General features: G+C 41.7%; 2 protein-coding genes across 5 annotated transcripts; one reads left to right on the plus strand and one right to left on the minus strand.

Moving 5' to 3' along the window:
* Positions 1-1,417: 1,417 nt before the first annotated feature.
* Positions 1,418-18,129, plus strand: Olah (oleoyl-ACP hydrolase). The gene is made up of 7 exons (XM_076938806.1): positions 1,418-1,446; positions 3,123-3,253; positions 11,696-11,834; positions 12,683-12,782; positions 13,222-13,391; positions 17,544-17,626; positions 17,987-18,129. Exons 1-7 carry the CDS (start codon positions 1,418-1,420, stop codon positions 18,127-18,129), a joined length of 795 nt encoding a protein of 264 aa, XP_076794921.1.
* Acbd7 (acyl-CoA binding domain containing 7) lies at positions 17,634-25,039 on the minus strand. 4 transcript variants are annotated; one of them, XM_034510649.2, is made up of 4 exons: positions 24,644-25,039; positions 20,189-20,306; positions 20,017-20,085; positions 17,634-19,929 (listed from the first exon to the last, which is right to left on the minus strand). In XM_034510649.2, the coding sequence occupies exons 1-4, from the start codon at positions 24,653-24,655 to the stop codon at positions 19,856-19,858; spliced, it is 273 nt and encodes a 90-aa protein (XP_034366540.1). In that variant the 5' UTR covers positions 24,656-25,039; the 3' UTR covers positions 17,634-19,855. The 4 variants fall into 4 exon arrangements, with proteins under 4 accessions (XP_034366540.1, XP_076795602.1, XP_076795601.1 ...); XM_076939487.1 differs by having other exon boundaries at positions 20,017-20,079; positions 24,644-25,036; XM_076939486.1 differs by having other exon boundaries at positions 20,017-20,079; positions 20,186-20,306; positions 24,644-25,036.
* Positions 25,040-27,033: the final 1,994 nt, after the last annotated feature.

Here is a 27,033-nt window from a genome sequence, read left to right on the forward strand (position 1 = left end):
TGCCAGGGATTCAGGGGACTTCTAGGCGGTAAGTGGGTTTAAGTTACACAACATTTATATGTTTATAAACTACAGTAATTTTTATTTTCTTTATGGAATGTTAGAAGCTTAGGGGATTAGAAGCTTATTAACACTAGTGTTAGTCTTAAAGGAAAAACCCCAGGTTTCAGCTGCCCAGACAGGTTAGGCTGTATGATTGTGCCAGTTAACAGAATGGATGATTGTGTAAGGAAGAGGAGGGAGAGTTTATTCCTGTGGACTAAAGGGGTCCGGTGACCCCATCTCTATCTACGGGGTGCTGATAGAGTTTTGGGTTTAAACAAGAATTGAGGCAGGGGAGAGACTTGAGGAGTTCTGGTCAGAGAGCTGTCTGTTTGATCATTGTCTCTGTTCTGCTTCCAGACAGCTGGAAGTTTTTTTGTGTGTGTGTTTTTTGTTTTTGTTTTGTTTTGTTTTTGTTTTGTTTTGTTTTGTTTTGTTTTGTTTTGTTGGTGGTGGTGGTTTTTTGTGTTTGTTTTTGTTTCTTTCTTTTTTTAAAAAAAAAAAAAGCAAAAGTAGTTTCTAATCACCTGTTCTAGGAATAAATTCTTTTTTGCTCATTTTTGAAAATTTCCTAACTCTCCCTTATTATTTAAAAAAGTAAAACTTTATAAATACCCAGAAAGCTAAAATATCTGTTTTCAAAACACGTTATCTCTGCTCTAACTTCTCAGTAGGTATCAGGTGTTTTCTGTCTCTTGACCTGGGCACTACTCAGCTGAGGGGTAGACAGTAGAAAGGCTGCATTTCTGTCCTTATGGGCATCATCTGGAAGTCCTGCTAATGTGCACAGTGACAGCCATCTATGAAATAAGGTTGATAATACCCGGCTGCCATACGCTGTATCGAGTCTAACCTGTTTTCCCTTTCTTCCTCTTCCCCTATCCATTTCCTCCTCTTCTTCCTTTTCCTCCTTCTTCCTGCTCTCCTCTTCTTCACTGCCTTTTAAAAGCAGGATTCTGAGTGACAACCATAGTCAACGGGTTAAAAAGAAATCTGGTCACTCGGTGCACAGAAGACTTACTGGAGACTTTTGTGCCCAGAGGGGAATTTAATTTAACACAGTCACAGAAGATCTCTGAGAGCAGCAATTCCTGATCAATTCACAGGATGGAGACAGGAGCCTATGCTAAGAGTATCAGGTAGGCTGCTTCCAGGAACCCCTCGCTCCCCATCTCCGGTGCTTCAGCACCCTGAATTTATTGAACTGCCTTGTTACATTTAACAAGGAGCTCATCACTGAAATTGAATTTGCTGTCCACTGCCTTTGGTGAAAGGTGGTACCAATTACTTGCATATAAAATGCTACTAGCCTGGAGTTCTAAAAATTGCGTTCAATCAACTAATTGATTGATTATTGTATGTGCCACTGTGAACAATGGAACAGGTGGAGACACAGAATAACCTGTAGGAGTTGGTTTTCTCCTTGAATCGCATGAGTCCTGGGGATCAAATGCAAGCTGTTAGGTACCAGTCTCCAGCTCCAGTGGGGTTCAGGTCCTAAAAAGGAGGGGTGGGATTGGTGAGGGAAGGATCTGAGGGTGAATTGGGATGTTTATTAAAAACAAGTTACACCTTTTATACTCTGTATTTGTATAATAGCCTAGCCGCAGGTAAACTGAAAGCGGACCTAATGATTCCAAGATGTGTATGATCTTTTCAAAGGCCATTTCCAATCTATTTTGGTCCTATTTTTCAATATCCAGAATGAAAGAGGTAATCGATTTTATTATAGTATTTCTCTTCGAAGCAAAGGCAGTAAGTTCAGCAAACATTAAGTCATTGTTGTTCTCTGAGGTTTAGCAACCCCACCAGGTGCCCCTCCTGAACATTCTCAGCCTTTGTGGTGACCCTTTGTGGTCAGGAGGTGCCGGATATTGCTAAGAAACAAACCATAAGAACAATTTTCATTCCTTAAGGGACTGACTCAGTGTTTGTACCATGTAGGATAAGAAGCATTGAACCGTTTCCTAAGTTCAGTCCTATATGCCTCAGTCTCACACTATGGGCCTGTTCTCCTCATGTGCTCTCCAAAGGGAAGGTCCTAATAGTTTACTCTTTTTCCAGAATACCAGATCATTTTAATTCCTTCAATATACGCTCCTGTGTATGACTAACTTTTTAACAGAATCTGCTCCTTGTGGGGTCGGCCAGGTCTTGCCGTTCCTCCTGTAAGTCATGTACCAGGGAATCAATCGTGGACACTGCCAAGGTCTCAGACTATGGACCCATTGTTTCTCCCAGTTGTGTTCTTTCATCCCTGGGACCTAAGAAGTACCTAAGAGTTTCTGGAATCCTAACTCTCCTTCAATTATGTACCCCTTAGTCCACCTCCCCCTTCCCCCAGGTCCCACTTCTTAAAGGTTCCTTACTTCCAATATGATCCAAACTATAAACCCGAATCTTTTTTAAAAAGACAAAGTAGACTTAAAATCATTATTGTTTGGCAATGGTTTCTCTTTCGGAAGGCTTAGATATCTTTGTAAGAAATCTAAAGATCAATTTGGAAAGTTTCCCAGAGACATTTAAATTGTGGAGAAGGCAAATACGTTCCTACAGGACAGCTGTTTAAAGTGGCATTTTTTTTTTCTTTTTCTAAGATCAGTTGATTTGATGCTGGATCTTGGTATAAAATTTCTAGGGACATTATACACAGATTCAAAGGTATTGTTTATGGAGCACTTAGAGAATACAAATTTTATGTTGTGAAAAATGTGTCGAGGACTTTAGAAGTGTCTCTGGATGGTAATGAAGACACTGAGATGGAAGCCTATGAACCTTTTGGACAATCTATTTCTCGTGTCTGCCTCAAAGTTACATCACTTTTATTGGACATATAAAGTACATACACACTTCACTGTTCCTTCATCTATGTCCCTAAGAGCTTATGGGTTGAAATCATGAAACAGACCATCCAAACCTTTGGGAACTCGATTCTTGGAAAAAGAAAGACAATTACTTCCTATCTGAGCGCAGGCACCTAGTAGTTAATGGGACTTATGATTAAAACTCATCTAATTCAATTTTGAACTCTTATCCGATAGCATGATGTAATGCTAAATGTATTTGAATTTTCTTTCTAGGAATGAAAAGGTTTTGAACTGTTTGTATCAAAAGCCTGATGCAGTTTTCAAGCTGATCTGCTTTCCCTGGGCAGGAGGCGGCTCCATTCATTTCGCCAAATGGGGCCAAAAGATTAATGGCTTATTGGAAGGTATGTTGACTTTCGTCCTAAGTAAATAAAGAGGCTCAGTTAACAACCGCAGAGAGAAATGCGTTCACTACGTTTCCTGGGTTTGTGGATTTCTAACCCTTATTAAATTGGAAAAATTTTCAGTCATTGTTTTTTTCAATATACGTTTTACCCGGTTTCCTCCCCTGTCATTTTTGATGTCATGGGACATTGCACCGCCGATTGCTGAGTCAGCATCTTGAGCTACTCTCTCCGCACTTCTGCTTCCGTTCACAACCACTGACATGGCTTCTCTGCATTCCTGTAGGTGGGCTTTGTCTCACAGCATCATGAGACAAATTCATCTCCTCAGTGACTTTCCAGTTATATTTTCTCTCCTGTGATTTCTTTCCTAAACAATAACGTCACGTCGCTTTCTTTTCAAAATTAGTCTGTATTTAATTACAAAGGGGTTCTGTTGCAGGGTTTCCTCCCATGCAAACACTATTTTTTGATCATATCCTATCCCTTTTCTCAACTGAGAGCTGTTTATGCTCTCACAGAGTGTCTGTCCACTTCATTTGCTTTGGTTGCATTATCTGGTCTTTGGATATTGTTTGTTGTTAGCCAGTTCTGCATTTTCTGTATCATTTTTTCTGACTGATGAGTTGCTGGCAAAGATTTTCTCCATTCTGTAGGTCACCTCTTCATTTTTGTTTCTTTTGAAGTTCAGAAGCACTTCATTGTAATATAATGAACATTTTCAAGCTTCCTGTTAGAGCTGCATTAAATTATATTTTGACACTGGGCAGTGGTGGTGCATGCTTTTAATCCCAGCACTTGGGAAGCAGAGGCAGGCAGATCTCTGAGTTTCAGGACAGGCAGGGCTACATAATAGAGAAGCCAGAGACTATGAAGAGAAGAGGGCTATATTTAAAAAAAAAAAAAGGCTGGGGAGATGGCTCAGAGATTAAGAGACACTCAACCAGCATGGGCATGCATCTGGGAAATCTCCAAGCAGTGCATTTCACCGTCATCTTGCTTCATCTCTTGTGTTTGGTTTGTTTGTTTGTTTGTTTGTTTTATTGAACATTCATAATATCGACTTTCTTCCTCATCTGTGTGGAGAACTCTCTGAGTACCTTCTATAACCTTCACTTACTAGTCACAGGCTACTTTAGTTTGTGCTTATCTTTAAAGGTCTTTGTCTTTCTACTGGTTTTGAAGAAAGTTTTGTCGGGTAGTGTGATATTATGTCTTGGTTGGCATTTACTCTCAGGGCATGAACTGTATTATCCCATGCTTTTCTGGCTTTTCAGTTTTGCCTGATAGATCCAATATAATTCTGACGAGTTGGTCACTTAAAGTACTTGCCTCTCTTATAGCCTCCAGACATTCTTTAGTCCTGAGTATTATCCCCAGAACATACATAAAAATACCAGGCATGGTATTTTTAAGATATCTCACACTGGTCATCCCAGTGCTGAGGCAGAAGAAATATGGAGACCCCTGAGGTCCACAGCACGTCTAGGCTAATTACTCAGCTCCAGGCCAGTGAGAACCTGTCTCAGAGAAGGTAAATCATACTACTGAGGATAACATTAGCAACTGTCCTCTGGCCTACATGAGCTCACACATGCACACCCATGCATGCACAAGCACATGCACACATGCATCTGCACATGCATGCACGCAATGCATGCACATGATGCATGGACAATTCTCATAATGCATGCACACTTGTATACATGCACATGCGCATGCATGCACAATTCTGCACTGTACTAAATCACCGATTCAGCTCTAATACAGGAGGGAACTGGAAACACAGAGTTATTTCCTCTTCCTTCTGCTTAAGTCCAGACATCTTCACCTGTTCCCTGAAGCTTGCAACCCGATCTGTGTGTGCAGCTTCATAATTCATCTTTTTCTTCCTTTTAAAAAATATGTGTTGATCTACTACGTTTATTCTGTATGTCATGCATGTTCTCATTCATATCCTCCATTCGTCTTTTCTGCCCCCATCAGTCACCTTTGTCCCAGGAGACAATTCTACTTCTAGCCAAAGATGAATATACGATTTTATGTATTTATATAAAGCAAAGACCAACTTAATTCATTTAATATGATTATCTGTAGTTATATCTATTTTCCCACAAACAATATGACTTCCTTCTTGATGGCTGAAAATGTTCTCACAGTGTGAATAGACCACGTTTTATTATCTGTTCTTTTGGTGAACACCTAGAATCCCCATATGTGGTGTTTGGTGCTGAAAAATACATTGATGCGTGAGTGTCTCTGTGGTGGGTAAACTTGGAGCCCACCAGATAAATATTGGGGAGTGGAATGGCTAGCACATATTTACACAGACGGTGGGGTGTAAGTGAGTCTTGTCAGTTCAGAAATTAGCATGGATCTCTTAGAAAGTCCTTAATGGCCACAAGCAGGAGATGGTCACAGGGAATCACATGGCAAACTATTGGGTGTTTCACATGTTACATTTTTGACATATTTCAATTTTTAAAAAAAATTTTTTTGACTAAGGTCTCCAATTTTTATTTTAAATGTAACTTTAAAAAGAATTTTGTATTTTTTTTAATGTGTATGAGTGTTTGCCTGCATGTATGTATGTATGCACACCATGTGCAAACAGGTCTCATGGAACCTAAAAGAGGGCATTGCATCTCTGGAACCAGATTGTCATGAGCCACAGTGTAGGTGAGAGGAACAAAACATGGGTCCTCTGCAAGAGTAGTCAGTGCTTTTAAATGTTAAGTCATCTCTCCTGCTCCAAAGAATAACAGTTGCAGAAGTGGTGCAGGGTGGTTTTTTTTTTGTTTGTTTGTTTTGTTTTGTTTAATCTCCCCAATCCAGTTTCCCTATTTCCGAACACCGTATACTGTTACAGTATATCTATTACAACTAATGAGCTAACATCCAAACATTAATTAAATGCCATGGTCAGGTTAGTTCAGATTTTATTAGTTATAAACCATGTGGTGGTTTAAATGAAAAATGTCCCCCACAGGCTCAGGCATTTGAACACTTGATCCCCAGCTGGTGGCACTGTTTGGGGAGGTTTAGGAGGTGTGGCCTTGCTGAGCGACATGTGCCACTGGATGTGGATTTTGAGAATTTAAAGCTTGGGCTACCTTCCACGTTGCTGTCCCTGCTTCAAGCTTACAGTTAAACATGTGATCTCAGCTTCCTGCCATGCTTCCTCGCCATGATGGATTCTTACTCCTCGGGAAGTGTAAACCAAGATAAACTCCCTTTTCCATACATTGCTTTATGTCAGGACATTTAATCACAGAGTCAGAAGAGCAACAAACACACCCCCGATGTTCTTTCTCCGTCTCATAGGATACTGCATGCTTAGCCCTCACACCTCATTAGCCATCTTTGGTCTATGGACAGCTGTCAGGTGCCCCTTGTTTTTGATGATCTTGACAGATCTCAAAAGATCAGGTTGGTTTTGAACTTAGGATTCCATTTCCCAAGGCCCGAGACAGTTTTGAACAGTTTCAGCTCAATGTTTTGTAGAACATCTCACGTTTGGATTTTTCTGATGTTCTTTTAATAGACTAAGACTAGGGGTTTTTAGAAATAAGGACATTCTCATTGCTCTATAGTAAATGTATTTAGGTTGACAAGAATTATTACAGGTGGTATAAACTTGATCACTCAGCATGTAAGGTCTGAAGAACTACTTTCCCTCGTCTTTCCATGCTCTTCCGAGAAAAAGACAATAAAGATAAGGAGTTAAATTGTATCTTTTTTTGCCAGGCAGTGGTGGCACACGCCTTTAATCCCAGCACTTGGGAGGCAGAGGCAGGCAGATTTCTGAGTTCAAGGCCAGCCTGGTCTACAGAGTGAGTTCCAGGACGGCCAGGGCTATACAGAGAAACCCTGTCATCCTGTCTTGAAAAAAAACAAAACAAAAAAAAATTGTATCCTTTTTATTTTTTATTTTTTTAAAAAGGGGATCAGGCATGATTAGTTATTAGCAAGATAGTCTTTTCTTAGGCCAGACTAGCTTTCAATTTGTGGTCCTCCTGTCTCAGATTCCTGTGTTTTGGGATCACAGGAGTTCCACCATACTTCTGAGAAAACAAACTCATTTAAAGATCCTTAACGTAGTTAAGTCTCTCTCTCTCTCTCTCTCTCTCTCTCTCTCTCTCTCTCTCTGTCTCACTCTCTTGCTCTCTCGCTCTCCTTTAAGGTGAGTTATGTCATAATCTGACCTGCTTTTCTTGGCTTAAGTTTTATAAATTAATAGGCTATAAAATGAATGTCAGATGAATTCTTTAGCGTTGTAAATTCTATCTCATCCCAAATCATAAAACTGATTCTAACAAGCTAGAAAGTCTTGAAAACGCGACATTATTGGCTCTCAGTCCTCACTGTCTCAGCTGCAACAGGAGATGTTCATGCGGCCTGGGCTTCTTTCTCATAATCTTCACTAGCTCCATTATTCTCCAGTTTATAGCAGCCACATATGATGAATTTGAAAGTCAGTTCCCTTAATCCACAGCTATATTCTCCAAAATACAGGGATGCGTAATAGACAGAGAACTCTTCATTATAACAACTTTCAAGTGGCAGTGAATAAACAAACAAAAACACCCAAACAGCTGGAAAGACAGTTAAGTGGTTACAAAGCCCTGCTGCAGTCAACCTGAGTTTGGTTCTGTGAGATCCAGCGCCCTCTCCTGGCCTCCACACAGACCTGCACTCATGTGCACATGCCCAGCCACCCCCCCACACACACACCCCCACAGCATTATCCAATGTTTTCCCATTCTTGTTTTTTAAAACTCTATGGTTTATTTCATCTTTCCCTTTTCATCCAACAGTGAACAACTTGTTTGGAAGTGAACAACGACATGTTTGTTTGTTTTAGGAGCTTTAGAAATGTGCTGTTTACTAGCATTGGTGATTCCCGGATAGATTGCTTTGTTCTCAGAGACTGGTGATTCTGCCTTTACTGGTGGAATTGTCTGTGACTTTTCCTTTAACCATTATCAGTGTTCACAGATATTCTGTGACTGCTATCATGGTATGTGCATTCTCTATATCAAGTGTGAATTTTACTGTATAGCTATAAGATCTACATTGTCAAGTTTGTCTTTTTTTCCATTTGACAGGTGAAATCTCTCTTAATAGTGTGCTCATCTCTCTTTTTACATCTTGAATACACTGTGTTTCCATTTTACAGAAGGGAATGTAGTGAACAGACATTTGTAACTGGGGCTGTTTATTTACCAAGAATCTTGGTGGCTCATGACTTTCCCTGGAGTAAATAAATGTCTGTTTGTTTAAGATTTGTCAGACCACCACAGAACTCCACTCAACCATAATATAATGTGCTAGTGAGGTTTGGGGGGTTATTTACAAGAGTATGAATGAGATGCTTCTTGCCAGAATATGATGACATTCCCAGACACTCATCCTAGCACAGATGGTGGCATGTGAGAGATGCATCTTTGTGGGGCTTACAGGCAATTCTTCTAGTTCAAAGGTCTCTTCTCTCCAGCAATATGAAATGCTTATATAATCGTTGGGAAGGGCCTTGTAAGTTTTAGGAACTTTCTGAGACTTGTGAATTGTTGACCTCTTTAGCCATGAAAGTTCCATTGACTTCCTTAGACTTAAGGAGCTCCTATCCAAGATGGAACATTTCACTTTAGAGGCAATTGAGCATTCAGCCTTTAGAACCACTAAGAGTCCATTTCAGTATGGTTTGAAGCTTCTGTCTCCAAAGGTACCTTGTCAGATGTTAAATACAACCCGTTTTCTTCTTTCCATCTGTTCCAGTTTGCTTCCTGTTGCTGTGATAAACACAATGGCCAAAGACAACTTGGGGATAAAAGGGTTTGTTTTAGCACACAGGAGTCTATAGTCTATCACCGAGAGAAGCCAAGACAGGTACTTGAAGCAGAAACTTATGGAGCAAAGCTGCTTGTGACCTGTTCCAAGGCCCATGTTTAGCTACCTTTTTTTATACCCCAGGCTCATCTGCCTAAGAATGGTACTGTCCAGAGTGGGTTGAATTGTTCTACAATAATTAGCAGTCAAGAAAATGTTTCATTGAAATGCCCACAGGACAGTCTGATGAAAGTAATCACTTATTTGAGATTTCTCCTTTCTAGATGTGTCAAGTTGACAACCAAAATTTGCCACTACACCCTCCGTTTATATTTTGGTAGGGCTTTCCCAATCTTTTATGAATCACTTGGTGGCAGCTGAAACTCTTCTATTACAACATTGAACTTGGTCTTGTGGTATGCCACCGTCTAAAAGTGTTTTCTCAAAACTGTAACCCCCTCAAATAAATAAGGAATAAAAAGGAACGAGAGCCCTTCTTTTAGTACAGTGCTTAGACCAGGTAAGTCTGCATCTGTAGAGCCATTATCACAGAGGATGTAGGTTACTGCTGTCTATCTGCACCCTCCTGAGCTCCTAGAAAGGATTGCTTTGCTGTTGTCTTTCTTCAGATCTGTCAGCAAGCCAAACACCACCCCGATTGGCTCTCTCTTATAAACAACGTATTCATTTGAAGTTTTAACATTTTCTATCTTCAAATTCTCAAATGTGCTCTCTCTCTCTCTCTCTCTCTCTCTCTCTCTCTCTCTCTCTCTCTCTCTCTCTCTCTGTTCTGTGTGTGTGTGTGTACGCGCGTGCGCGTACCACTCACACACGCGTCAAAAGTCAGCCTCTGAGTTATTCCTCAGAAACGGTCTGCCTCTTTTCTCAGGGTCAGCTCACTGATAATGCTAGGCTGGTAGACAGCAAGTCCCACAGACCCTCGTTTCCTGCCTCCCCGGCTCGGCACATCAAACACTGCTAACTGAACGATCCCTAGTCCCTAGATTCTAATGTTTTAACTTAATTATCATGAGTCAGTTTTCTCAGTCACTAGAAACGTGATTTTAGATGAGATACAGTTATTGAAGAAAGCTCATTTTGTTTTAATTTTTAATACTATTGTGGAGGGGGCGCACCTGCTACAGAGCTTGTGTAGAGGTCAGAGGACACCGCGCAGGAGTCGTCATGTTCTGGCTTCTGGGGTCAAGCTCAAGTCATCAGCAGAAGGCGCCTTTACCCTCTCAGCATCTTGAGGACCCTGAGGCTCTTGCACAGGGAAGTTCTCTGTCTTATTTCGGGGAAATTTGGCATGCTTTCTTAGACTTGTTCTGATTGTTGTTGTTTAAGGTTTCTTTTTGATTTTTTATCTTTTTTTTTTTTTTTTGAATATTGGTATTTTGACTGTGTGCCATGTCTGTGAGGTGGAGGTCTGAGGAGGTTGTTGGATAGGAGTTACTGATGATTTTGAGCCACTGTGTAGGTGCTGGCAATCAAGCCAGCCAGTGCTCGTATCCGCTGTACTCTCTCCAGACCCCTTTGCAATCTTATTTTCTTTTCCCAGTCCTTTCCTTTTCTTCCTGTTTTCTGGGTCCACACACATTTGCTCCTGTCTATCACAGGGAGAGGTTGACATTTTTTTTCAGTTTTGAAATAACTTTTATAGTTTTATTCAATTTCTTTCTGGCAGTCTTTGTCATTTATCTGTTTCTAGTCAGAAATTTAAATTTCCAAATCACTGTGGCTATTTTTTTTTTCATTTCTTATTGGAGTGTATTCTCTTTGGGGCATTGCTCCCCTCCGCCTCCCTCCTCCTCCACGAGATCTTTATTGAGTATTTTCACTGGCCAGAGAGGTCTGACCTACCATTTCCGCATCCTGGGGAATGGGAAGATGAGTTGCTAGCTCAATCTCTTAGTTCACTAGTGCCCTCTTGTGTTTATAAAGTGAAGTGCAGTTTAGGGAAAATAGTTGCACCTTGTTTCTGCAGGTTGCTTAATGCTTTGATACTTTGTTTCTATATAGATTTTTTGCTCCAGCCATTTCTTTCTTAGTACATTTTACCCTTATAAGTTTTCTTCTTAGAAGTGTCTTTCCAGCTTGCCTCTGCTCCCTCAAGAATTCTAAATCCTCTACTTGGGGCTCCCCTTACTGCAGACCTCACACTGTCCATTCACTAAAAGAAGAAAGCCCCATGTATTCCTGTATGAATGGATCTTAAAGACTTTATTGTAATACTTTTGTTTATTTGAGATGGAGCCTGTTTAGCTTGTTTTCTGTTTCTATGATAAAACACTGGGACCAAAAGCAACCTGGGGAGAATAGAGTTAATTTGGCTTAAACTTCCGGATCATAGTTGAGCAAAGTCAGAGCAGGAGGTCAAACAGGAACTTAGCAGGAAGTGCTCTCATAGATCTTTCAAGAGAATACGTGGGTCTCTTACTGGACCCAGATCCAATCCAGCTGAAACCAAGCTTGATGTCACAGACACTATGCCATATTTGAGCATTATGATTTGCTGCTTTGAAATTGGTCAATTTTACATTCATTTGTCTGAGTCAACCTGTTAACCACCTTCTTTGTCTGTGTGTAAGTAACCTGTCTCTTACCCTCCAGTGCACTCCGTAAGACTGGCTGGGAGAGAAACCCGACTTCAAGAACCTTTCGCAAATGACATCTACCAGATAGCTGAGGAAATTGTGACCGCTCTATTGCCCATCATCCAGGATAAAGCTTTCGCATTTTTTGGCCACAGGTATTTAAATCTTGTAATCAGCATGTGTGAGGCTTAGGATAGGTACTCAATGTTAAAGCACTTGCCTATTACACTTAGGGCCCTAGAAAGTTCCTACCACAAGTTGGCTTTGGGTTTTGTGAGAGACAACATTTTCTCCTCTTTAAACAGAACATTGGATAATTATCTCCAACTACAACTGTTACAGTTCTCCAGTTTGTTAGGAGATACACCTAAAAGGAAGACTCTATCAGAAACTTCTATTTATTTTTCAAATTAAAATATATATGGAAATAATATGCATTCCCCAAGACCTAATTTCAGACCACTTAGAACTACATGACAATGATCTTGGACAAATTTCTTAGGCCTCTAGATTATCTGGAAGGAGCAGTTCTTATCTATGGAGACTAAATGAGGAGTGACTACAGGACTGGGGATGACCATGAATGTTGGTCCTTGCTTACCATCTACCTTTTGTTTAAGATAGGATCTCTCAATGGCTTGAAACTTTGCCACGGAGGCCAAGCTAGCAGGACCATGATTTTTCAGGGATCCTTCCATCTCTGTTTCTCATTTTTGCTCTGTTGAGATTTCAGGCCTGAGCAGCTAGACTCGGCTTTTTACATTGGTTCTGGAGATTGGAACTCAGCTCTTCACTTGCAAGGCAACTGCTTCACTGACATAGCCATCGCTCAGGCTTGAAACACTTCTTACATCACAAGCGTCATCAGTAATATGCTTTCTGCAAACCAGTTATCATCCAGTTTAGCTTCTGCCAACCCCACAGTTACCGCTGTATTTGTCATCCTGGGTTTCTGTGAGTTCCCCCAACGGCCTCTGTCATGTTTGTCTTTCCTCTGGTTTAGTTTGGGATCCTACATTGCTTTTATTACTGCACTGCACCTAAAGGAGAAATACAAAATGGAGCCACTTCATTTCTTTGTATCCAGTGCATCTGCCCCTCATGTAAGTTCTGGTTTTCCTGGGATGGGAGATGAAAAAGAGGGAAGTAGAATTTTAATGATTGCTCGCCCTTGATCCGGCCTGGCAGGTGGGTGCAGATCCTGGGCACTAATGAGAACCCCTGAGGTCTTCCAACACATTTCTCTCCATCCCCTCCAAATGAACTTCAGCCTTCCTCTTGACTGTTGTCTCATTGTCTCTGTCCCTCTGAGGTAATGCTGCTTTTTCCTGCATTCTGTTTCCAGCACGTTGCTTCTTTGCTTCCTCTATGCAGACTGGGACTGGCCTAGCATTCTAAGTCAGGAGTGCCATTTGAATGTCACTATGAATCTAAGGTTATTCTGACACTGTCTTCACCCACCTTGATTTAAGGAGGTAGGCTTGATGTTTGGGGCTTGTGTGTTTCATGAACATTCAGCCATGTGTTTATTGGTGTTTCAAGTCAATATACCGGCCTCAAGTTCCTGATCTTAACAAATTGTCGGAAGAACAAATCAGAGATCACCTTCTGATTTTTGGAGGCACACCCAAGCATCTCATCAAAGACCCAGATGTTCTGAGGCAATGTATTCCTTTGCTGAAGGCAGATGCTGCCATTGTGAAAAAATTCATGTAAGTAACTGAGATGCATGTGCACACACACTGTGTGTGTCTCTGTCTGTGTGTGTCTCTGTGAATGTGTGAGTGAATGTGTGTCTCTGTGAATGTGTGAGTGTATATGTGTATGTGTGTTCTCTGTGAATGTGTGGGTGAATCTGTGTGTGTGTCTCTGTGAATGTGTGAGTGTATATGTGTGTGTGTGTCTGTAAATGTGAGTGTATGTGTGTGTGTCTGTTGTCTATATGTCTGTGAGTGCGTATGTCTGTGTGTCTCTCTGAGTGTTAGTGTGTATGTGTGTCTGTTTGTCTGTCTTTGTGAGTGTGCATGTCTCTGTGTCTCTGAGTGTGTGTGTGTCTCTCTGAGTGTTAGTGTGTATGTGTGTCTGTTTGTCTGTCTTTGTGAGTGTGCATGTCTCTGTGTCTCTGAGTGTGTGTGTGTCTCTGTGAGTGTGTGAGTGTGTATGTGAGTGTATGTGTCTGGGTGTCTGTCTGTCTGTATCTGTAAGAGTGAATGTCTGTCTCTCTGTGTCTGTGTGTCTCTGAGTGTCTTCCTCTGTGTGTGAGTGTGTGTGTCTCTCTGAGTGTGTGTGTCTGTCTGTCTCTGTAAGTGTGAATGTCTGTCTCTCTGAGTGTCTCTGTGTATGAGCATGTGTCTCTCTGAGTGCGTATGTGAGTGTGTGTGTATGAGTATGTGTGTCTGTGAGTGTGCATGTCTGTATCTCTGAGTGTGTAAGTGTATATGTGATTGTGTCTGTCTCTGAGTGTCTTCCTCTGTGTGTGAGTGTGCATGTCTCTGAGTGTGTGTGTCTGTCTCTGTGTGAGTGTCTGTCTCTCTGTATCTGTGTGTCTCTCTGAATGTCTCTGTGTGAGTATGTGTCTCTCTGAGTGTGTATGTGAGTGTGTGTGTCTGTCTGAGTGTGCATGTCTGTCTCTCTGAGTGTGTATGGGTGTGTGTCTGTCTGTCTCTATGTGTGTGTGTGTCTGTCTGTGAATGTGCATGTTTGTCTCTCTGTGTGTGTTTGTCTCTGTATGTGTATGTGAGTGAGTGTGCATGTCTGTCTCTCTGAGTGTGTGTGGGTGTGTGTCTGTCTATCTTTCTGAGTGTGTGTGTGAGAGAGAGAGAGAAAGAGAGTATGCTACTTGACAGTGAAAGCTGACACAGTCATCCTGAGAACCCAATCTCATCCTTTGCCCTGCCTCTCCATTCATCACCCATCTTCAGTCACAGAAGATGACTGAAGCATGGCACCCTAGATGCTCCAGGTTCATCTCCTTCTCTCTGCTTCTATCTGACTGATCTCACCAGGGTAAGCTATTTTCTGTTTCTGAATTAGGTCAGAGTCAAGATTTAAGAACTATCCACTGAATGAATGACAGAGAGAGGGGAGGAGGGAAAGAATGCATTTTAAAGAGCTAATATGCAGTGACAATCTTAAAAAAAATCAATTTAGTGTTCACTAGTATTCTAATGAGTCTTCATAAGAATAGAAAAAAATCCTTAAAATTCACGTGAATGCACAAAAGACTAAATTGCTAAAGCAATTCTGAGGAAAATAATCAAACAAAAAATAGTCAAGGTGATATCACCACACCAGATTTCAAATCATGCTACAGAGCCATAGGAAGAAAAGCAACACACAGCAGGCATGCAGACTTCTGGAATGGGAGAGAGCACAGAAATGAGCCTTCACAGCTACGAGGTCTAAGTTTCAACCAACTGCATATCCGTATGTGAATAAATAAAACCAGATCCTTCTTACATTCTTAAAAAGAAAAGTCAACGAAAGGCGAGTCAAAGACCTTAATGTTGGGGACAAAGCAGGTCAGGAGCTCTGTGTATATCTCATTGGTGATGGTGGCTATAGTCGGTATCAATGTATTGTAGTCTTGAGGGTCACTAAGAGCTGGGTTTCAAAGTGTTCAAAAGAGATCAGTTTGTATGCAGCTGTCTCCAGTTAGCCGTTTTTTAATTTGTTGGTTCAAGCAGTAATGTACATTCGTTGGGACAACAAGGGGCTGCCAAGAGCTGTGGCATCTGCTTTTCCTCATAATCTAAAAATTCTTTAAAACATTTGTTCATTAAAAAATAAGCTTTAGGAATTGAAACAGCAGCATACTGGCTTAATAAGAGATGCCAACAGATGTACAGAATTAGAGAGCCCACAAGTAGACCCACATATCTATGCTAAGTGGCAAAACATATACGCCATCAATATACTATGAGGAAAGGAATTCTGTTTAGTGCATTTTATTTATTTATTTACCCGGCGTAGGTGGCTGCGTGTATATGCTAAAGTGCACGTTTGGAGGTCAGATGACAACTTTTGTGCCTTGGTTCTTTCTTTCCACAGTGTGGGTCCCAGGAATTGAACTCAGGCAATGAGGCTTGGTGGCCAGCATCTTTCCCTACTGAGCCATCTTCTTGGCCCGGGACGCAGTCTCTTTAATTAATAAACAGTTTTAGAAAAGTGGATATCCATTATAAAAGAAGGAAATTGGAATTTTACTTCACATATACATTATACAGTAAATATATATATATATGTTGGTATGTGTGTAAAAATCAATTCAAAATGAATTAAAGGCAACTGTAGAACAAGCTCTCTGATACAAAACCTTCTGGAAGGAAATATACAGGAAAAATTTTATGATGTTATTTTAGGTGATGACCTTTTTTTTTAAAAAAACTATGATCCTAAAGCAAAGCCAAGAAAATGAATCAACAACGAGACCTATAGATTTGGAGAAAATATTTACAAATCATATGTTTGATAGCAATAAATGTGAAGCACACCCTCCCATCTGTGGAATCTGTTAGTGTCAACATATAGAATGGAGCTTACTATTTGACAGGGCATGGGGGAGGGATGGGGAGATGGTAGGCAGAGAAGACAGCTGCAGTTGACAAAAAGAATACAGTTTGGAGATCCACTGGACACCATGGTGAGCGCAGTTAATAGAATGGCTGCTTTTAAATGTTCACACCATCAAAAGGAGCAAGATGGGAGATGCTGTATAGCTTGACCCAGTCCACACACTCATCAAAACATCACACACACAGTTATAATGATCAACTTAAAAGTTTTTGTTGATTTGATGGGTGAGAACCCAGAGCTTTGTTGAGCCTAAGCAAGCATTCTGCCCCTGAGATACTCTCTAGCCCTTGGATTTTTGAAATATGATCCCATTATGTAGCCTAGGTTACCAGTGAATTTGCTCAGTAGGCCAGATGGGTCTGGAACTTGCTACCTCTTGCCTCAGCATCCTGACTCCTGGGATTATGGCCATGGTTTACCATGCCCAGTCATAGCTAACATCACTGCATACATTCAATGAGATAGTGTTTGGAAAAGTTTGTCATACTCAAGTGGATAAATATGTCTTCCCTAGAGTCCATCCTTTAAGATCAAAACTTCTTCCCTGCCTGTTTCGTAGCTGTGAGACTCTGAGCATGTGTATCTAATAGTCTATGCAGTAAAATATTAGTAACACCTCATGGGATTGAGATGATTGGATGATGTCATGCTTAAGAGTAGCCCATTTCCTACCTGAAGCCACTCTAAAGATTTACTTTATGTACATGAGTGTTTTGCTTGCATGTATGTATGTGTACTGTGTTCACACCATGCCCGAGGGGCCCTCCCGACTCTCAGTCTATGTCTGCCACCAGATTCCACTCTTCTTATTCGCTTCCCTATTGTTTACAGATGTGTTTCACGCCTCTTAGACATTCTGTCTCGTCTTCGTAAGATTTCCTTGCTTAAATCACTTCTAATGATCACTTCCAAGTTCCCCGGCTCTTTCTCCAGCCGAGTCAAGTCTACTATGACAAGGCTATCAAATAGATTCCTCCATTTCTTACGTTTTTGGCTGTGAGCCTTGCCTTTAACGGCTGAGCCATCTCTCCATCCTTCACTCCTCTATCTACAAATTCCATTCAACTCCAGCGCTTAGCTCATGACAGGAAAACGGCCTGGACCACATGAACCTCAGGTCTGTTCTAATGGAGCAAGGCGGCCCCTGTGCATGTCTGTCTTGTTGGGATTAGTGGAAGAGAGGGTCAGAAGCACGGCTATGCCCTGTTTCATTTCAGTGAAGTCAGGAAGAGGAAAAGACTGGGATGTTAAAAGCTGGAAATTTCCAACAAGCTCTTTCCTGTTTGCAGCTTTGACAAACCCTCCAAAGCTCTTCTTTCTCGGGACATAACGTGCTTTATTGGATCTGAAGATGTAATAAAGGACATAGAAGGTGAAACTGCTTTTATATTTATTTTATTCAGGGTATTTTATTGAAAAATTTGTTGGACAGTTCGGAGCAAATGCCAACTAGTAGTCACTGAAATAGATAGGAAATCAGCCCAAGTTAGTAAAACAAAGAGATGTTGGTCTCCTGTAAAATGAGGATCCAGGTCACACCACTGACTGTTGATAGGTTTTCAAGTGATTAAAAATACAGGATACACAGAACCCGAGACCCTGGATGTAATTCAATCACCGAGAGTCAGCTTTTAGTGAACTACTTCATCAGGTGCTATTACCTGCAAGCAGGTCTTCTGTTGTCTTTGGCCAATGCTGCTAATTACTGAATAAAATTTTGTGTACTTCTTAGGCTGGAAAGACATAACCAGTGGGAAGTTTGATGTCCACAGGCTGCCAGGCAATCACTTTTATCTGATGGAACCGGACAACGAGAACTTTATCAAGAACTACATAGCCAAGTGTTTGGAGCTCTCCTCACTTGACTGCTTCTAGATGGGCTTGCTTTGTGGGCGCGAATACGCAAACTGATCACAAGCTGTTCCTCCGGGCGCAGCTTTTAGTTCTTAGAGGTTGGAAAGATGCATATTAATGGGTTTCTTCGTGGAACATTTATCTCTCTGGGGAAAGGACACAGGCTGGAGTGGAGCAGAGACACTATTGGGCATTGACAGTTGCAGAGGGAAGAGGGGGTGGTTTTCTTTGGGGGATGTTGCCACCAGTAGGTTACCAGGAAATGACACTACACCCTTGTGGCACATGCAGGCAGCTCTAATTGGACTCAGTGGGAAGCTGGGAGGCATTCGTGTTGGGGGACTTCTGTCACAGAAGGAGGAAAGGCAAGTGAAGGATGAATATGATCAAAACCCACTGTTTGCGTTTATGAAATTGTCAAAGAATAAATAAAAATATTGCTAAAGGAAGGAAATGTCTAGAAGAATCCTTAAGTGTTTCATTAGAATCTAATTTGGTTGTCATTTATACAAAGTTTGATCAGCAAAGTGCCTCCAAACAGAGTTATACCTCTGTTCTGCAGTCTCTTGCAGCGTTTTAGTGGCAGAGTGATTGACAGAAGGAAACCATCACTTCTCTAACACTACACTGTGGCTCAAAGTTTAATCGTTAGAAATATACACTAGACTCATTTCATCAGAAAGAGTAATTGCTGGTTTATCAAAGCACAGCCCTTAGCGATTACTGTTCATCGTGATAGGAAGGCCTCAGATTGCCGACAACCACAGGCACTTTGTGGCCCTGCTACCCTGCAGTGATTGGCTGGAACTCAGAGCCCTTCCAGGAGCAGCCAAGCCATAGCCTGGTTAGGTGACTTGTCCATATCAACTAGTAAGTCAAGAAGTAGCCTGGCTAAGTCTACCTGTCACTCCATAGTATCCACATATGTGGGGGCCTGAAGCTACAGGTTATGGCAAAGGAGCTGTTCTTCTGTTTATCTGATCTCTGTACCTTTCCCTTCAGTTTTAGGGGTTTCTGTTTTGTTTTGTTTTGTTTTTGAGATAAGGTCTCACCATGTAGCCCAGGCTATACTAATTCGTGACTTTTCCGGCTCCCTTTCTTGAAGCACTGGGAGTTTGGCTGCTGTTGCTGTGAATTCTAAATAAACTTCAATTGTCCCAGTAGCACTGACTCATTGTAGAGTAACAGATAGAGTCAAGAAAACAAAAGTTGGGCCTGAGGAGATGGCTCAGTCAGTAAGGAGCTTGCCTTGTAAGCATAAAGACTTGAGTTCAAGCCCCAAGTCCCATATAACACGCCTGGAATGCTGGGTAATCTGTAGTCTCGGTGCTGAAGAGGAAGAGTTAAGAGGGCATCTGGCCTAGTCAGTCTAGCACACTTGCTGAGCTTCAAGCCGATGAGAGACTTCGCCTCACAGGAAGTAAATAGCATACCTGGGAAAAAATATCCCAGGCTGTCTTCTGGCCTCCACATGTGTGCATACACATGCACAACACACACACATACAAATATCCACACACAGACATAAATGCAAAAAAGAAACATACTTATTAAAGCACATATGCATACTATGAAATAACTTTTGAAAAAGAACTTTTTAAAGTCACCCTGCTCCAGCAAGTAAAGTCAGGCAACTACTTTGATGTAGTCCTAAGCATTATAATTCATGCTAATAGAAAAAAAAACACAATTTTATTTAGAGAGTTATTAATGAAGGCTTCCAAAAGACATCTGTCTCCATCACATTCTAAATTCCATATTTCTCAATCAGCTGTCTCGCTTTAGAAATATAGGCACACATGGCGTCTTCCTTCGACACCCCTAGAGAGACACAGACATGTTATCTCACCAACCAGTGTGGGCTGGAGTGAAGAAGGTTTGTTTTAACCTTGTTTAAGAGTCACAAACCTTTCTGGAGGTTCCAGGCTTCCCATTTGGCTTTCCCCTTTAGATCTAACATTGCGGGACACGGACACGCTGTGAAGAGACAGAGAGCGTTACAGTGTTACTTTTCACTGTGTACTTCTAAGAATAGCTCACAGAGAATATCTGTCAGTTTGCAACAAAGATCGGGTACCACCAATGTTGATGTCTCCGATGATGGACTGTTTGTAGAGCCCATAGAGTTCTTTGAGTTCTTCATCTTCTGGTCTGCTTTTCAGCTTCCTCACGTCTTGTGCGGCCTGGTCAAAATCAGCCTAGGGCAAAAGACAGCAGGGACATGCAAAAGACACACGTGTGGTGCATATACATACCTGCAGGTGAGGTACACACATAAAATCTAATTTAAAAAAAAAAATTACAAGTCTCATGTCAACTGATTTCCAGGAAAATGAAGTTGTTTATCTTACTTCGGGTTGATTAGCAAACGAGTCTCATCCTGAAGAAAACATTTTTTGGTGATTTCTCCTTTCCTCCCCTCCCCTCCCCTCCCTGCTCTACAACAAATTCTGGAGAGAAATCACTTTACAGAGAAGAGTTGGTGAGCAGCCATTGTCCTGAGAGCAGAAGTGGGAGTGGCTACAGGAAAGGTATCAGAAGGACCTGCCTCAGAAGCCATGCTGCAATGAATCTTGGGTAAGGGTGCGCTCGTATCCAGTATGAAGACACAGACTGGAAAAGCTGCTCCTGACCACCTGGAGGGAATTCACTAGGGCTGAACATAAAGGCTGGGTCAGATCACATGGTTTGTTCCCGAGATCGCCAGAATAAAGGGCAGGCATAACTTAGGTTAATACGTGAATTTATGTAATATCTTACATTCGCCTTTTCTATCTATGGTCAAGCCCTTGTCTCCTGACCCACATCAGAAGCCAAGTCAGAGACTATTAGGGATATCCTTGGCGAGTGTGAGCAGAACGTTACCACAGTTGAAACACCTCGACATGTGCAGCAGTTGACAGTGACTTTCAAAGCATTCTGGGCCAAAGGAATGCCACCTTCCCTATATGCCTGTGCTCCAGGAGCTGGGCTCCTGTGGCCGACGAGTCTGTCTCTGCTGAGTAAGATTACAGCATCTTTGTTGGGTGTGATCTTCCTGTGCCCTGTGAACAATGCCCTCTCATGTTCATCAGTGTGCTTTAATGCTCTCCTGTTCCCATCCTTCCTGTGCCAGGAATGACACTCAACAATGAGTACAGGACACTGTATCAAAGGACCACTTGGGTCCTCTGGACATTTCCAGTCAAATCTCTCCTCTCTGAAGATGACTGTTTCCTTATGTCACCTTCTGTAGAAAGTGAGCACAATAACCCACATACGAGCTTCATAAAGCCCTTTGGGCAACTCTTCCTTGTTGAAGAACTGAACTAGGAAGATAAATTCCTCAGTCAAGGAACTTAAATTATTTGAATCAAACACTCACACTGTGTGTGTGTGTGTGTGTGTGTGTGTGTGTGTGTGTGTGTTCTGATCATAAAATCACCTCACACTCATATCACTATTCTTGTTTGGCTGGCTGGTTGGTTTTTCAAAGCAGGGTTTCTCTGTTTAGCCCTGGCTATCCTGAAACTCAATCTATAGGCCAGGCTGGCCTTGATCTCAGTGGTCCATCTGCCTCTTCTTCCCAAGTGCTGGAATTAAAATCACGTTCCCCTCACCCACTTCTGTGGTGTTTGGGGTAAAGGCCAGGGTTTCCTGCAAATATTCTACCACTGCTGTCTCTCCAGGCCATAAGAGATACAATCCCAGACTGCTGCTTTAGCTTCATCTAGGAAGGAAATGTGTCGAAGTCAAATGTCCATCCATGAAAGCGAACACCTGCAATCCTAACACTAGAGAAGCTGAGGCAGTAGGACCAGCTGGAGTTGAAAGCTAGTCTGAGCTACATAGCAAGACTCTTTTTCAAAAGATTAACCACACACACACACACACAAAACAAAAGACCTGTATTATAATTTATAAATAAAATTGGGAAATTGTGACTAAAGAAGGAATTCTGTCTATATTTTCACTTCCAGAACAATCTGCCAACATTTAAATATATCAGTATTTAAAAAAAAAAAAAAAAATGGTGAACATGCCCTCACTCTGGTTTCCACGAGCGAGCTATTAGCAATGCCCAGAAGTACATACTGTCTATCCTAACCCTATTTCCATTCCGAAGAGAGAAGGCATTTGAATACCCTAGCCAGCTACTAGCTGCTGGATTTCCAATATATTTTTTACATTTATTACAATTTTAAACCTTGATTTTTGAAGTCATGTTAGACCCAGGAACAAGTTATAAAAATATGACATCTTCAGTATCTACGAGGTTCCCCTGGCTATGGTGTTTGTAATAAGTAGTTAACAGTTCTCTCAGTGTGCAAATGACCTGCCAGAGTAGTGTGTATATGTGTGAGTGTTTGTGTGCATCAGTATGCATGAATCTGAGTGCATGTGTGTATGTGAGCATCTGTGTGTGGGGGTGTGAGCATGTTTGTGTGCATCAGTGTGTGTGAGTCCATGTGAGTATGTGTGTGTATGGATGTGAGTATGAGTGTGTAAGTGTGTATGTCAGTGTGCATGAGTGTGTGTGAGTGTGTGTGTGAGTGTGTGTGTGTGTGTGTTAGGGTTTGCCTATATTGTCTTGTCTATCCTGGAACATCACACTTAAATGATCCTCCTACTTCAGTTTTTCACTATTGGTGGCAAGTGAACCCAGGCACTCCTGACTGCTAAGTAACCTACAGATTATTGACACACACTACATTCCTGCTCTTAAGTGGGTTTCTAACCTGCTTTTATCATTCTCTTCTGCTTGAAGTACTTTGTGTTTTTCTGAAACAGGGTCTCATGTAGCACAGTGCTTCTTTGAGTCTGCCACCTAGCTAAGGATGGCCTTGGACTCCTGATTCTCCTGTCTCCAAGTCCTGAGTGTTGGACTGCCACGCCTGGCTTGAACTAACACTCCCCATGTCTAGCACATATTGTATTTTTTTGTTATATTATTACATTGGTAAGAATTTCAAATTGAAATAATAAGCATATGTTTTAAGAAATTTTCATTTATAACAATTTATTCTTTAAGCATAAACAGTTGCAGTGACTGCAGTTCCAGCTTTCTTTGATCATACTGATGCCGATATCAAGCAAGTATGTATTTTTAAAAACTAGAATTTTATCAAAATGAAAGGAAGCTTTTGTTGCAGCAATAATAGATTTAATGCATTCAACACTGATAGTACTAGAAACCCACAACCTGCATCCATTTTCATCATTTTCATTATTGAACTAAGGCTGACTTTCAATGCTGCCCTATTGTCAGGGCTGCTTTTCACATGGCTTAGCTTATTGTCCCCTCATGATGTTCTTTAACCTTTAAATCCCAAAGATCCCCTTCCCCAACACAGCTTTAAATACTGCCCGTGGAGGCACCCCATTTGACAGCCTCCATCCTGTTTTATTTACTCCACGCTTACTATAGCAGGTTTGTGGGTGCACACGGACCGTGCCATGCATGTGGAGGTCAGGGAACAATTCCAAGAGTCAGTTCTCTCTTTCTACCACGTGGGTTCTGAAGGTTCAAATCACCAAGCTTGCCAGTAGGCATCACACACACGCGCACGCACGCGTGCGTGTGCATACACTAAGTAACATATCCAGACTAAGAGGGAGATGGGGTTTGTCACCTATAACATCTTGCCTGAAGAAAGAGTTAAAGTTCACTATACTCGTAATATAAAATGTTATGCATTAGAGATATGTATCTTAAGCCCAGTGGTGGTGGCGTACGCCTTTAGTCCTACTACGCTAGAGGCCAGAATCAGGCGAATCTCTGTGAATTCGAGGCGAGCCCAGTCTAAAGAGCGAGTTCCAGGACAGCCAGGAGTACACAGAGAGACCCTGTTTCAAAGAAAGAGGGAGAGGGAGAGGAAGGGGAGGAGAGAGAGCAAAAAGTGTATCTTGATTTAATGAGAAAATGCTAATAAAACTACTATATACAGAAATGTGTCACAGATGTATTGTGCACACACACACACACCTTTCATTATACTCACACGGAAAAGGGGCATATATATGGAAGCAACCTATATGTGCTTATCTGAGAAAAGGGCTTCCTGGTTTTTAAATTCATATTTATTCCCTTTCCACTCCTATCAATAAAATGGTAAAGTCAGAACTTCACGGACTGGCCCTGCTATTCAGGGAAACACATCTATGAGAATCTCCGGAGGTCCACAACAGCAAGGGGACCTGGAGACCCCAATGGATGTCACCTGCTTCCCGGAGTTGTTAAGAGAGAGACGAAGCTCCCCCTCCCCCCTTGCCCTCAGGAGCTTGTCAATTTTTCAGATTGTGTAAACTATCCCTGAGGGCCAAACGGGTTGCTATGGAGATCCTGGGTCCTTGTCAACAGATGGTGAGGTGCAATATACTGTGCAATAAAGAGGCGCTTAGGCAGGTGTGGGAGTCACTGCAGGGTCGCAGCAGAATGCTCCTGGGGGTAGCCTGCCCCTGCCCTGCCCCAGGGCTATCACGCCTCCTCTCGCCCAATCAGAGCGCTTCGTTCTCGGAGCACTGCTCTGGCATGGCCTTCCCAGATCTGACTTACCTGCAAAGACATATTGATGAGACACAGACTGCGGTGGCTCTCCCAGCTCAGAGTGAGAGTCCCTCAGAGGACTTTTGTAGAGCAGTGCTCCTCCTCCGGTCACTCCTATTGGTTGCTCCTTGGGAATGGACGACTCTCTAATAGGTCACGGGAGCTGGAGGGCGTATCTGGGCGGTAGCTTGTACCTGCCCAGTGTCGCCGAGCTCTTTTAACAGCCTCTTTCTTTTATTTACTCCATTTTTACTAAGGCACGTATGCGTGTGCACGCATGCCTCTCCTCAGTTGAGACTGGCTGTTTCCTTCCCTTTTCTTTGCCTCCCCATCCTACCGTTGGGTGTAGTGGGCTCCTGTGTTAACTGCACTGTATGCTGAAGTTCTTCTGAGTTGGTTCCTTAACCCGGAGAGAATACACCTGATACCTGACCTCAGGGATGGTGGATATCTTCTCTGGGGAATTCGACGTACAGGGAGGCGACATCGAGTTGATTTTGTGCTTACATGGTATAATGTTCTGAGTCTTATCAGGTGCCTTTTCTCTTTACTAGCCTGATCTATGGAAGGGTGGCACTGCTAGCCACTGTTGCCTGGGGATGGCCCGAGTGTTCAAGACACCTCCCTTTCATATTGCTGCCAACGGCACAAATGACCATTCCCCCCAACAGCACAAATTTGAAGTGTGCTTTTATTTGGCAGCTTGTCACTGAAGTCCATTCCCAGTTAACTGACTTTTAAATGTTGGACTGATTGTTGTCATGCAGGAAAAGTCATAACGAACTGTGTATTTTGGACAATTACTATACACTAATAAAATAAAAATCATTGTTATTAACAGTATCTTTGTAGATTCCACAAAACCACAATAACATACAATGCTGAGCAAAAGCTCAGAATTCCATGCAAGACAAGAAGAACGTAGTGTTCATTCAATTCTTGCACATTTTTATTGACAGACTTTATTGTCAGTTCTAATGCTACGATTTCTGACCCAGACTCTTAGGCTAATGCTATATTGTTATAGCCTTTAAATCTAGCAGTTCAAGAGTTAATACAAAAAGAGCACTTTTATAAACCTTCTAAGTTATTAAAACATTCATAAATCTAACTATTTTCACAGATGGTATATTCGTAAACTGTATATTTATAAACATAACAGTTATTTACAATGTAAAATAACAGCTATCGTTGAAAAATAAATTGACCATTTGGTGCATACATAGACTACCAAATGCATAGCAATTAAGGGAATATGGGAAGCATATGTTTGTAGAAAAAAATATGAACATAAACTCAATAAGTATTACTGGGTTTTAGCACACATCTATGTGAAATGCGTTAGTAGACTTCTCTGAACAAAAGTGTATGGAGGTGATTGCACCTTCACAAAGGATCAAAAAAAAAAACCTTAAATTTTTTTTTTGTTGTAAAGTTTGTGCTGCACAAATGTGAAGGAATTACCCTTGAGATCTATTCTTTTGGGAAAAATTCTTGTGGAAATATTGCTAAATTTTCTTTTTTAAGATTTCTTTATTTATTTTATGTATATGAGTACACTTCAGACATACCAGAAGAGAGTATCAGATCCAATTACAGATGGTTGTGAACCACCATGCGGTTGCTGGGAATTGAACTCAGGACCTCTGAAAGAACAGTCAATGCTCTTAACCACTGAGCCATCTCTCCAGCCCTGCTAAGTTTTCAAATAGAAAACAAGGACCAAAATAGTAGAGGATATGTGTAATTTTTATTAACTTGATTCTGCCACGGCTGTCACTGGGTCATCGCGGTTCCGTTTGTCAGACACTTACCATGTGGCAGGCACCGCGGTAGGCATCTTACACAGAACGCTCTTCCAAGCCTCAGAATAGGCGCTATTTTTATCATTTCATAGAAGGCTAATTCCCTTGCCTGAGCACAGGGACACTAGTTACTGGTAAGGTTAGGGTTTCAACATAGCGGTCCGGCTGCAGAAGCTTGTAAGGTTAAGAGGTGAAAAGACGATCTAGTGGAACTTCAGATCATGGGTAAACTTTAAGTCTGGAACTTTGGTGGAACATCACTCATAGCCATTCCTTCTTTACTTCTTTTTCTCACCCCCTCTTTCTGCTTTTTTTCCCTGGTGTGTGTGTGTGTGTGTGTGTGTGTGTGTGTGTGTGTGTGTGTGTGTGTGTGTGGTGTGTAAGTTCTGACCCTGTAGCCCCAGTTTACAGCCTCCTGCCTCAGTCTCCCCTGTGCCAGGATTTTATGTGAACTTTTAGCATTTCAATTCTACCATCCCGGTTTGTCTTTAGTGCTCCATGACTGCGGGTCATGGAACCTGCTTTGTAAGGAACGTTTTATAAAACAAAAAACTGCTGGCACACTCAAAACTAGTCCTGACTTCATTCTTCTTT

Source organism: Arvicanthis niloticus, chromosome 8 (assembly GCF_011762505.2).
Source record: "Arvicanthis niloticus isolate mArvNil1 chromosome 8, mArvNil1.pat.X, whole genome shotgun sequence".
Taxonomy (NCBI): Eukaryota; Metazoa; Chordata; class Mammalia; order Rodentia; family Muridae; genus Arvicanthis; species Arvicanthis niloticus.

Coding starts and splice junctions, on each gene's coding strand:
- Acbd7 (XM_034510648.2), bottom strand. Junction 20,086..20,185: donor CGGAGACATCAACATTGGTG/GTACCCGATCTT, acceptor GTCTCTTCACAG/CGTGTCCGTGTCCCGCAATG. Junction 19,930..20,016: donor AGCCTGGAACCTCCAGAAAG/GTTTGTGACTCT, acceptor GTGTCTCTCTAG/GGGTGTCGAAGGAAGACGCC.
- Olah (XM_076938806.1), top strand. CDS start 1,418: ATGGAACAGGTGGAGACACAGAATAACCT. Junction 1,447..3,122: donor GTGGAGACACAGAATAACCT/GTAGGAGTTGGT, acceptor TTTTCTTTCTAG/GAATGAAAAGGTTTTGAACT. Junction 12,783..13,221: donor CCAGTGCATCTGCCCCTCAT/GTAAGTTCTGGT, acceptor TGGTGTTTCAAG/TCAATATACCGGCCTCAAGT.